Here is a 13,077-nt window from a genome sequence, read left to right on the forward strand (position 1 = left end):
AATCTAACCACGGGGCCATCCGGTTGTCAAGTCAAATTGTTTACTGAGTTGTGAAGGATCGATCCGGATTATATATCAAGAATCATCCTGTATATTTTGATGCCATTCTTTGATACAACTCATTACCAAGATCTCAAGATCAAGAGAGTCAAGATGGTCATTACCGGGCGACCCTACCTGATCCTAACAAGCGGTGGCGCTCTCTTTGTCAGTTATCGTTAATGGTGCTGATTCGGCAAATAGTGGTGTAAGGGGCAAGCGTGAGCGCGGGCGGTAGCGGGGCGATGAAAATAGAATGCCATCTGTCGCTCCAGATTTTCACTAGCCGTGGTGTTCTCTTTGTCAGTTATCTTTAATGGTGCTGATTCGGCAAACAGCGGTGTAGGGCATAGGCGAGAGCGGGAGTGGGAGGAGGGCGACGAAAGAAAAATGCTTTCTGTCAGCCCAGGCCCTGGCAACTTCAAGCACTGGCGTCTTCTTGGTCAATTATAGCTAATGGTGCTGATTCAGCAAACAGTGTTGTAAGACACACGCGAGAGCGGAAGCGAGGCAATTAAGATAGTATGCCCTATGCCGGCTTCTGATTCTCACTTGCTGTGGCGCTCTTTTTGTAAATTATAGATCAACAGCTGCTGATTTGGCAAATTCAAATGTGAAGAGTGTGCGTGTGAACAGGAAATCACTGAGGCCGGAGCGGGCGATCTAGTAAAAGCGGTATTGGTCGCTACTGATAAAAGTGTTGGTCGCTACATGTGATAGCGCTCTCTTTTAAAAGCTTTTATTTAACTTGCAATGTATGTTTAATTAATATTTATTGTGTGTATCTGTGTACGTGCGGGTCAAATCTTGCAAGTTAAATTTGACCCACTTCTGACCCACTTATAGTGATCGCATTATCTTGAAATTTGGCATACTTATGTAAATTGTGAGGCAATACAATAATCTGGCAGTGACATCCTGGTAGTCTGGCCAGGAATGTCCCCGCAGGAAGGAACTCTTCAACGGTTAGTGGTATTGACTTAAAATTTGGTATGCGAATGTAGTTTGGGTGACAATGCAAGAACAGTCAACAAAAAGTACAGTCGGCAAAAAAGCTTTTATTAAAAATGAATCTTTTACAAAAAACTTATGTCAGTTATCGTTAATGGTTTTGGTTCGGCACACCGCGGTGTAAGGCACAGGCGGGAGCGGTAGCGGCAGCAGGGCGATCAATGTAGAGTGCTCTCTGTTGCTTGTGATTTTCACTAGCCGTGGCGTTCTCTTTATCAGTTATCGTCAAGTTTTTTATCGTTATTTTTTAGTAAGAATATGTGTCCAATATTTATATAAATAAAAATAAACAAATCAATAGTTATATAAATAAAAATGAATCGTAAAAAAACTCGGGAATGGCTGGACACCGATTTCGCTAATTAGGTGTAATTATAGGTGTGCTCGTATATTGTAAGGAGAAGGTTTATATGGAAGAAATTTAGAAAAATTACAACGGGAGCGTAGCTAGTTTTATAATATACCTAACTGACAGACTAATTAGATTGTTTAAGGAAAGTATCCCATTGGACGACAGCTTTTCACTCGCACCACGCCCCGTCCTGATTCGAGTCCATTCGATATAATTCGATCGGACCCCGCGCGAGAAGGTCCGACGCCTCCTATTGATGTTTTTCATAAAACTGGAATAAGCGTACGGCGGCGCGGGAATCGGCATACGTGACGTATTTACTTATAGGGTTCCGTGGGGAAAGGGGGTAAGTCTCAAGGGGTGGCAAAACAAAACATTTATAGATGAAAATGAAATGAAAATGAAAATGAAAAATAGTTTATTCAGTATTTATTTATTTATTTATTAGGAGCAGTTACAAATTACAAACAGATACTATTGTAATTGACAAATTTATACTACACAATCAAAGTTTGTAACTTAACTACAACTTGCTACCTACTACTTTGTATCTTACTCAATAGGGATGTTGACACCATTAAAAAATAATTCGAAGACACGACTCCAGTAAAAAAACGCTTTATTTCAGCCCTGAAAACCAGATCAATTTTCGATTAACTGCAAAATTAGATTTTTTGTTGCTTCAAAACAAATAAATAGTTAGTTGATTGAGTGTGCGAACAAGTGACGTCATAAGTTGCTATTTCCATTCAAACTCTATGGGAGAATTGTGTTTTGACAGCTCATAAAAAGTACGCCAATTGATTGGTGGTGTCAACATCCCTATTTAGCTTAACTCAACTATTAGTATTCTACGGATATTCCAAAAATTACAAAAAATCATCACGAAAATTCGACATTCTGATTTCAACGCCATCTAACGGGACTTTTACCATGAGCTAACGTGAGCAGCCGCCTTAAGACACCTGTGTCAAGAGACACCGCTCCGAGCTCCATCGAGTGTACATTAACATGCACCATGTGTTACAATTTATGGGATCCTTTAGACTGACATAATTTTATATTCTTTTTTTACCTTTAATTATTATTATTTAATTTTACTCTAATTTGACATTACAAATTCAATTTTTTTTTGTATACATTTGACGATCCTTTAGTGAATTTCTTATAATTGCCTGACATAATAAAATTAAAAAACTATTTTTAAAATAATTAATCGCTATAATAGGAACCTTCTTTATCTCAACGCGAGTGCCGCTCACACTTGTCAAGTTTTTATAAGCGTAATTCTAGATAGCTAACCGAAAATTAACAATGAAATTACAGAAGTTCTTATTTAGCTACTTATGGCTAGTCCAAAGCATATTCTTCAACACTCATTCTCCACCCAATTTAACTAAAACATAATAATATCACATTCCTTTCTCCCCACTGTCCGATCGCCCTTGTCCAATATTATCGAACGTCAATATTTATTCTGTACTCACAGTTTATCGAGTAACAGGCATACCCGATGATTTATTGAATTTTACCCGCGCGTGTTTTGTTTTTCTTGCCCAAAGATTTACTGTTTTTTCTTTTGATTTATTTGGACTGGCCAGTGTGTTTTAGCTGTTTTTTTTTGTTATATACTGTGTTTTAGCGCTTGGCGTTTGGCTTGGCAAAACGAGTAGTAGGTACTCAATAAATAATAAAATGATTCAATAGCAAAAGTGAAAGTGTAGATACATCTACATCTGGTCTTTGCCCGTATTCGACGACGATTCGACGGCAAGACCTTCACCTTCAGTTCATTAATTTTAGAATTCATAATTTTTATTTTTAAGCAGAGCAGTGACGCTGCATACGAGTACATTCGGTGGCGGTAAGAGATTTTTTGTTGTAAAGGAAGTTCTGCGATTGCGATTCGAACGTTGGTACCGCGGTAGTTTTTGAAAAGTGGTTCCTGTCTGCATTAAATTCAATTCAAAAATTCAAATCATTTTCAAATTCTAATTATTTATGCAGTAAATAGGCCGCAATGGACACTTTTAAACGTCATTTTTTAAACTTCCAGCGCTTTCGGAAAGATCATCATTGCCAAGAAGAATGCGCCGCAAGAAACTTGGCAGAAAGTATTTTTTCAAAATAAAATACTTAAAAACTACAGTATAAAATTAAAGAAAAAATTACAAGAAAAGAATATAATAATACAGGGATGTATGTCCCTTAGTTAGAATAAAACTAAACTTGTAACTATATCTACGTTCAGCGGAAGTATAGAATGCTTCCACCGTCATAAATTAAAAAATAACTATAATAATTTGATTCTGAAATATACATTTCAGATCAAGTAACCATTAAGCTTTTAGATTCCAAGTTAGATTTCGCTATCGACTTAGATTGATTAAAAAAATATTAGAAAATAAATGACCAGCATGTGCTGGTTAACTGGTGAAATACGGAACAAAGCGCTCTGTGACAAAAAAAATTGAAATTATAATCTTAATTAAAAAAAAATCTAAGACTAATACAGTCCAGACACTAAATTCTCTTAAACTGTAATGTAACAAAAAACCTCCGTGGAAATCTCAGCACCCTGCGGGACCCTAAAAAATGTTATCGCTGGCAATAAAAACCCGCAATGGGGGGGTAAAAATTTATTCGCCCTAGAGTGTTACCCTTCGTAAAAAACAATGGCGTCGTTAGTTCCAGGCGGAGTCGCTTCCCTGAGTGGCGCTAGTAGTTACATCAAAACAAAGGACTTTTTGACTTATGTCGTTATCCTGCATCGTCTTTAGAGGTTGTTTAGAAACCGGGTTCTGCTACTAGTATATTAAGTACTAGATATTATGTACTTTGTACAGAACCCTCGATAGGCGAGTCAGACTCGCTCTCGACCGGTTTCAATTAGCTTAAAAACAATTGCGTGTTGCGTAGTTTCAAATCTAAAATAAAAATAATATATATCTTTTTTAATGCGAGTCACAAAAACGCCAAAATTACATACAAAACGAATTTTACTTTTCAGGGCCGCCCTAACCTGTCCTCTCCCAGAGGCACAAATTTGTGCCCAAATTCCTTTGATCCTGTTATCCTGGGAGATGACAGATTAATTTTTTAACTTTATTTTATTTTAAATAGTGACAATGGTATAATCTCAACAAAATAAAATACAATTTAAATTATCCCTCTGCCACATTGACACTAAAACCGTATTTATTGTATCGAAAATACAAACTGAAATTTGGATGCACAGAAAACCAGAAAAAGAAACGAGCGCTGTAGCGCTGGGAATCGAACCCAGGTCCTCAGCATTCCGTGCGGCGTGCTATACCCTTACACCACTGGACAGGAGTCTAGACGCAAATTCCTCCTATGCACCACATATCTCAGCTTACTTTTTTCTTATTTAGCCACTCAAGCAGCGACACTAAAAAATAACACAAAAAACTCCAAAAACCAATCGTATTTATTGTATTAGTATTAGTAAACCAATTTTTAATCTCGATTTAATATCGAAAATACAAACTGAAATATAGATGCATAGAAAAACCAGAAAAATAAGACCAGCGCTGGGAATCGAACCCAGGTCCTCGGCATTCCGTGCCACGTGCTATACCACTACACCACCACTGGACAGTGATACATACACGAATTTCTCCTATGCACCACATATCTCAGCTTGTTTGTTTTCTTATTTAGTCACTTAAGCAGCGGCATCTATGCTGTAGCCCTCATCGAGAAACTTTCAGCACCCCATTGGAACTAACCGCTCACCCGGACAAGAGATGTCGTTATTAAGCAATCAAATTAAGATTGGTTTTTTGGAATCTTTTTGATTGCTCGATTGGTTTTTTTGTGTCTCCTTTTTATCTTTTTGTGATTTTTTATTTTTTTTATAATTTTAATTGAAATAAAAAATACAATAAGATTCCAAAAACCAATCTAAACTCGATTTAATAATTAATAACGTAAATATTTAATTCGCTGATCAGCGCGTGCAGCGTAGAACGTTCACCAACGAGGTGGACGGATGACCTGGTTAAAGCCACGGGTTCACGGTGGATGCAGGGCGCTGCCAACCGAAGCAATTGGAGATATGGGAGAGGCCAGTGTCCAACAGTGTACCTACATCGTACGGCTGATGTGATGATGATGACAATGACAAAAAAGTCCTACCATCTCGTGTAAAATTACTTATAATTCGAATACTCAAGGTTTTTATACACATCAATTGTAAGTCCATATTGTTGCGGGCACCCGAGGGTCAGAGACCTGGTGTCCTGACACAGGTTCTACCTAGTTCGGGCACCAGTCTCCCCCACACAAGTCTGTAATAACTAATTAGGTATGAAATAGGAAATGTACATTGTTATTTTTGTCACTTGGTGGTGGAGAAGAAATACATAAAGTTATTATTATTATTTTGTTTCGATACGTAGGAGAACAAGGGTCACCGACATAGCCAAGCGAATTAGCTTGTTGAAAACGCAATGGGCAGGCCATATAGCACGGAGAACAGATGGTCGTTGGGGCCGAAAGGTTCTCGGGTGGGGACCGGGATCGGCAAGCGCACCTGGTTAAAGTCGCGGGTTCACGGTGGATGCAAGCCGCTTCTAACCGGCGCAACTGTAGGTCTATAGGGAGGCCTATGTCCAACATTGGACGTCCTATAGCTGATATGATGATGATGATGTTTTGGTATGCAATACAGTAGATATTTTGTGCCACAGGCGCCGCTTGTGACGTTATTCTTAAGTCCTAAGCCATAACAAAAACTCATAAATAGTTTCTTAAGATAAAATACGTTTTATCTTATAGTAATTAACAGAAGCTGGCGGGAAAGCTAATCCGGACTTACCTTCACGACTGAATGGACAAAAGGGTAGGCAGCTTTGTGGGGGGAGGTTTTGTCCGATTCTATTATGGGTGAAACGACGCGGATAAAATGGAGTGTTGACGTCGTGGTGGAAAAGTGTGAAAGTTAGCCCTTTTTTTTTTCTTTTTAGGGTTTCCGACCTGTATGTTCTATGTATCTGTATACGGAACAAAGAATAGGATTATCACTCTTTCTGTCTGTCCGTCACAGCCACTGAAGTAATAAGTGGTCACAACAAATTTGCCTCAAATCTACTGGACTGATGATGAATACGTTTGTGTTACGAAAACAAATGAATTTTGAGTTTGGGGGCGCTTTTGGGGACAAATCTGAAAACAAAAAAAAAGTTTTAAGCTTTACCGTATGGTATGTAAACGGAAGCTTTGGTTGCAAGGATCTCAAATACATATTTAGCATAACAAAAATATCATACCAAAACTAATACCACCAAACTCGTACATACCAAATCAAAAATGTATAAATTCAAATCAAATTCAAAACATTTATTCAGTAAATAGGTCGCAATGGGCAGTTTTACACGTCATTTTTTAAACTACCAGCGCTTTCGGAAAGACCATCATTGCCAAGAAGAATGCGCCGCAAGAAACTTGGCAGAAAGTCATTTTTTCATAAAAAAAAAACTTAAATAATACAAATAAAATACTTTAAAACTACAGTATACAATTAAGAAAATGTTACAAAAATAATAATAATAATAGAGGGATGTATGGGGTCACTTAGTATATTATTATGTACCTTCTGTGGTTATTACAATAATGCACTGTTTTTTATTATATTCTGTACCTACACTTATTTCTGTTTGTTCTCGAAATAAATAAATAATTAAAAAATTACATAACATGTTGTTAAAGGTTATGAAACGCCTTTTCAATAAAAAAATATCTGAAAGAAATCTAGAGACACTATTCCCAGTTTCCATACAGGGCTCACATGGAAGCTACAGACAAGCTCTCTCATTGTTCTAAGAGACCTGTGATCAGCAGCAGGACGTATAGAAGCCGGAGATGAGACATAATGCTGCCTCCACACAGGTGTAGCGGGTAAATACAGTTCCCGAATGTAAGCCCGTAGATACGAGGTTGAAACACCATACGTGTTGTGTACGACGCTTTAGTACTTATTAGAGTAAACACGTATTGAGGGGCGACGCTGGCACACCGGACAACAGCCCACCGTGACAATGAGGCATAATTCCCCTGTCTCCTCCTGGTGACCATACGTTGTAAAAATAAAAGACTTTTTTGTTAAAATTTAGCCAGTGACTTCCATTACGAGTAGCCTTATTTTCACACTTTCAGTGGGTGGTGACTGGTGAGATAAGGAAGAAGCAATATTCAGCTGTTTAAAAAAAAACCGGAAAAGAGTGACTTAAGCGCGCTTGAAAATTTTCCGTTATTTAAAATTCTTGTAAGTTTTCCTTTAGTTTTATGGTTTAAAAGTATCTTTAAGAGTTGTTTTTTTTTTATTTTTGAACAGCCATGTTTTATGATGATAAACATTTTAGGTCCACTAGGTATTTTCGGAGATAAGAGGGATAGACAATATTCTGCCTATTTTTTTAAGTAAGTAACTTTAAAAATGCATTATGACTTAGGTACTAAAATGACCTGAACTAAATTATTTTTATTTTATTTTGAATTTATTTAAAACTGTAAACCGTAAAATATAAAAATACAAATTTGAGTTTTTCACAAGAATTCCTTTTATTTAATGTGCCACACAATAGTGGTAAATCATCATTATCATCATTAGCTGGGAGACTTCAAAGTTGTCAAACAAAGTTGTATATCTCCCCGCCAAGACGAGCCAAGCGAAGCGCAAGGGCACTATGTACCTACCTTTTCACGAAGCGCTTCGGCATTTTTTTTAAAACCCTTATTACTTGGGTTTGGATTATACCAGATGAACAAAATTCTCTGGATGTTGTCAATAGCGGACTTATTAAACATATAAACTTTTAATTGCACAGCTAGAATACTTTAGAATTTATTGATATCTAAAACGCTCTGATTTCATCACTCACTCACTGATGGACATCAAAATTCTTACTTCCTTAATTCTTTATTCGTACTTCCTAATGTCCTAGAAAGCTGAAATTTGGTATGTAGGTAGGCTGGACGTCTGAAATATACAGACATAAGCTACTTTTTATTCCGATATTCCTATTATAAAATCTTGAAATTTCAACCGCTGGGCTTAGAGTCATGAATTTTTGTACATTTATTTTTAACACAACCTCAATGAAGCACTATATAAATTTTGCGATTTCCCAGGGGCATTTTATAAAATCCCATAATTTCGATTGTAACTACCAAATCGAATAGTTTACGTGTGCAAAGCCGCTGGTAAACTCTAGTTAGACATATGCCCGTCAATAACTATTATTTAAATTGGATAGCTATCGGATATCTTTATAATCACCGATAACCTAATCACCACCATCGATCGTTAGTATAAAACTAAAACAGAATACACTTCTTTGGGTAATTGAAAAATCATTAATCCACTAACTTTGTCCTACATTTCCCCAAAACATTTGGCCCCTACCTTTTCATATTCATTGTAAATTGGACTTTCAAACCATGCATTAAAACTGCTTTTTAGTCACATATATATTATTATTTTATCCGATGGAAAATAAACTTTATTTTCTGACAGTTAACGTTTGGTTTAAGTTTCTGTCGATGGTTTAAAGCCATTAGGCAAAAGTACTAGATTTAGTAAACAAACGTTACTTAGAGGCCTTTGTTAGAGACAAATAGAAGGTAATATGAAAACAAATGTTAAAGAAAGTGCTTTATTTACTGGATATTAATAAGTTGGAAAAGGGTTAAATAAACAGTGTCGATATAAAAATCATGGGCAAAATGGGTGTAGAACCAATCGAATCGAATGACAACTATCACAAAAATAACACACACACACACACACACACACACAAACATCACGCCTGTATTCCCAAATGGGATAGGCAGAGCACACGAAACGTTAGCGCTTTTAGCAATGTTAGGTTTAAAGTTTGACAAAAAAAGGTACAGTGACAGGTTGCTAGCCTGTCGCCTACGGTATATCTTAAACTTAAAAAAAAAATAAGTTTCTGTTAAATAAACATTTTTCGCTTCTTATGCTTGTGTTGTTATTATTATTATTCCCTCAATGGCGGCCTTATTTCGCGTTGTCTGCTGATGTCATAATTGTAATTGTCAGATGTCAATGTCAAATTATTCTTATCTTTTTCATTACATGTACTGTTGCCATGATAATGAGGCTATATAGCCAACTTATACTTTAGTCTCGTAGCTATTTTTGTTATTTGATTTGTTTTGTGTGACTTTCCGTAATTGCACTCTCCTGTGGCCCGGCGGAAGACCAGTGCTGGTTTTCAACCAGCGATATGCTGAGCCGGGACCTTTTTATAGCGGCAACATTTCCTATTGTTATTTTTACTTATTATGTGTCATTGCTGTTATAAATAAATTATTTTCTTTCTTTCTTTCTTTCTTTCATTCTTAAAGTTAGTGTTTATGCTGGATCTAAGCGACATAATAGTACATTGTGTCTTAAGGGCGGTAGGTAAACAAGGAATTACGAACGAGAGCCCCGAGTCGAAGACTGAGGGCTTTAATGAGTCGATGTTCGTAATTCTAGTACCGCCCGTGTGACATACAATGTTATTCATCACATTTGCGAGTAAAATTGTATATTTGTAAAAGAAAAACTAATATTTTTTCAAGCTTTCTCTTGGCAGCGCCAGCCCCAGCACGTGCCCGACGTGCTCGCAGTATCACACTCATTTCCGACCTTGGGCTTCATGACAAGAAAATTAGTACGGCAATGACTCATTTACCGACCACGTGTGGCATACGGAAACTCCGTAACTCTGGCCGGTCGTACGCCACAAAATGATTATTGCTTGATTGTTGATGTTTATAGAGAGTGGACTGTATATAGGTGAAGAATGAAAGATGATTTTTGAGATCTGGCACACTGATGCAGCTTGAGAGTGAGAGAGAGAGAGGAGTCGGGAGCGCTTCTTATTTGTTGCTTATCCATACGCTGTCGCTCGGAGACTGAACGTTGTGGTCGGGACCGCGCTCGCTTTTATACCCGCGAGAATTACCTTAAAGGGATCGCGGTCCCCCCACTCCTCCGCTCCCTTCCCCGCTCTCGCCCTACTCGTCTTTATTTTATTAAAAAACTTAACTAATCCTAATTACAAATCAACAAATCTTAATACTAATACTTAAACCTAGTTAACGATAATATTTTGGGACTTTTTCCTTAATTCTGTAGCGCGGCCGCGAGTCGGTCCGCGCTACTGTCCCGCTCGCACCTAGGGGTTATACGTATAACCGTCCCGCTCACACGAGCGAGGTTATAAATATAACTACTGCGCCGGGTCCGGCGCCGCTCATTTGGCGCACGGACGCGACGCAGGCGGTTGCGAGCTTATCCTACTAAATGAAACTAGGCGGTAAGTATTTATTTATTGCACATAACTTAAAACTAACTTATGCTATATACATGAATTTAGGCGCCGTTCTGTACATTTCTCCCGCCGTCGCCGTGCGATCCCACTGGCAGAACGACGATCTTCCTCGCCGGCCTGCGTAGCACGTGTCCTCGGCTCGTAGTCACGTCGACGACTCGTACCACGCCGTCCTTGCCGGGGTAGATTCGTGTGATTCGTCCTCGGGGCCATGTGTTTCGGGGCATATTCGAGTCGCATATGATTACGACATCGCCGACTGCCGGGCTCGCTCCGCTGCTATGGGGCTCCCGCCGGTGTTGTAGTAGCGGTAGGTACTCTCGTACCCAGCGCCTCCAGAAGGTGTCGGCGAGTTGCTGGGCGCGCCGCCATTGTTGGCGCGCGTCGCCGTCGCTCTCTTCGAAGGTACCGGGGGCTGGCGAGTGGCAGTCGGGTCCGAGGAGGATCATGTTCGGGGTCAGCGCTGTCGGGTCATTGGGGTCGACCGACACGTGCGTTAGCGGGCGAGAGTTGACGGTCGCTTCGGCTTCCAGCAGCAGGGTGTGTAGGATCTCGTCGCTCGGGTATTTTTCATGGAGCGTGGCCTTCAGGGCCTCCTTCACCCCGCGGACCATTCTCTCCCAAGCTCCCGCCATGAAGGGGGCGGCAGCCGGGAGGAAGCGCCAGTTGATGCGGCGGGCCTCTGCTTCGTTCTTGACGGCTTCGCTAAGTTCTCGGGCGGCGCCTCGAAAGGGTAGCGTTGTCGCTCCATAGCTCCGTCGGGCACCCGCGCCGCGCAATGAAGCGGCGCAGGGCGTTGATGGCCGAGTCGGTGCTCAGGGAGACGACCACCTCCAAATGTACTGCCCTCGAAGTCAAGCAGGTGAACAAGGCGACGTGTCTCTTCTCGCGATGGCGTGCGACGGTCACTTCTAGCGGGCCGAAGTAGTCCAGGCCCGTGAATGAGAACGGGCGGGCTCCATAGGCGAGGCGCGCAGCGGGTAAGTCGCCGGTAGCGGGGGCGGCCGGTCTCGCTTTGCGCAGTAGGCAGCGGGCGCAGCGGGCGATGACCTCTTTTACCGCCGGGCGAATCTTCGCTATGTATACACGCTGGCGTAGCTCGTTGACTACTATCTCGGTCCCGCCGTGGTGCAATTTTTCATGTATATGCGCGATGTACAGCTTCGTATAATAATGTGTTCTATGTAACACCGCGGGATTCACCATCTCTTTTGTATCGCGTCGGCCGCTGCGATTCTGCCGCGTAATCGCATCACTCCATCCGCGTCTATAAACACGCTGATTTTTGCGAGTCTGTCGTCCCTTTCTGGCGCGCGGCCGTCCGTAATGCGCTGTCTCTCTTGCGCGTAGGCATCTTTCTGCGACGCGCTCGTCAACAGCTGTTCGGCTTTGTTTTATGTAGCGAGCCGGTAGCACGATGTATTTTTCGTGTTTTCGGGCGCGATGCGGTTGCGTGGCACGTGAGCGGTCGGCGTGCGCTTGTCCCATTCTTCATCTTGAGACTGGTTAGCGCGCGTTCTCTTTCTGCGTGCTGCGGCGACGACTTGTGGTGTGGGCGACGATCCCTTGTGGCGGCAAAGGTCGATGAACTGCAGGACACGTGCAGTTGTTCTTAATAATCGCGTCCACTTCGAGAAGCGTTCGATTTCGGGCAAGTGGGCGTGGCGCGCGCGTTGGTCTTGAAGCGCGTTACATTTTTCTTTTTCTTCGCCGGTAGCTGGAATTTCGACCTTATTTTCTTCGGGCCAAGAATCTTCTTTTTCGTACAGGAATAGCGGGCCGCGGAACCACCGATGTCTCGGACCGAATTCTTCCGGGGTGGCTCGCGTCGCGTCGTCGGCGACGTTGTCCGCCGATGGTAGCCAGCGCCATTCATTTTTCTTGGTGAGGTCTTCTATCTCAGCGAGGCGATGCGCGACGAACGTCTTAAATGTGCGGGGCTCGGAGCGTATCCACGCTAGCGCCGTACGAGAGTCGCTCCAGTATGTGCGTCGGGCGACCTCGTAGTCGTGTTCGTCGGCGACCGTGTTGGCTAGTCGCGCGCCTAGCAGAGCGGCTTGCAGTTCGAGACGGGGCACGGAGATGGGTTTGTTCGGCGTGACGCGGCTCTTCCCTGCGGCGAGTGAGATGGTCACGCTGTCATCGGCATGAATTATGCGCCAATAGACAGCGGCCGCGTAAGCTTCTTGGCTCGCGTCCACAAATGTGTGAAGCTCGTAGCGCGCGCCCGGCGTTGCCCCGTAGCACCTAGGTATATGTAGGTCACCTAGGCGGTGCAGTTGTTGCAGCCACTCGCTCCATCGG

At 41.5% G+C, this 13,077-nt stretch overlaps 2 protein-coding genes across 2 annotated transcripts; both read right to left on the minus strand.

The window, feature by feature from the left end:
* Positions 1-10,814: 10,814 nt before the first annotated feature.
* On the minus strand, positions 10,815-11,408 carry LOC141442074 (uncharacterized). The gene has a single exon (XM_074106984.1). The coding sequence runs from the start codon at positions 11,406-11,408 to the stop codon at positions 10,815-10,817; it is 594 nt and encodes a 197-aa protein (XP_073963085.1).
* Positions 11,409-11,478: 70 nt separating this feature from the next.
* On the minus strand, positions 11,479-11,979 carry LOC141442076 (uncharacterized). The gene has a single exon (XM_074106985.1). The coding sequence runs from the start codon at positions 11,977-11,979 to the stop codon at positions 11,479-11,481; it is 501 nt and encodes a 166-aa protein (XP_073963086.1).
* Positions 11,980-13,077: the final 1,098 nt, after the last annotated feature.

This window comes from Choristoneura fumiferana, chromosome 25 (assembly GCF_025370935.1).
Source record: "Choristoneura fumiferana chromosome 25, NRCan_CFum_1, whole genome shotgun sequence".
Lineage (NCBI taxonomy): Eukaryota > Metazoa > Arthropoda > Insecta > Lepidoptera > Tortricidae > Choristoneura > Choristoneura fumiferana.

What these genes read in the sequence shown, in the direction of transcription:
- LOC141442076 (XM_074106985.1), bottom strand. Translation starts at nt 11,979, where the DNA reads ATGGTGAATCCCGCGGTGTTACATAGAACACATTATTATACGAAGCTG.
- LOC141442074 (XM_074106984.1), bottom strand. Translation starts at nt 11,408, where the DNA reads ATGGCGGGAGCTTGGGAGAGAATGGTCCGCGGGGTGAAGGAGGCCCTG.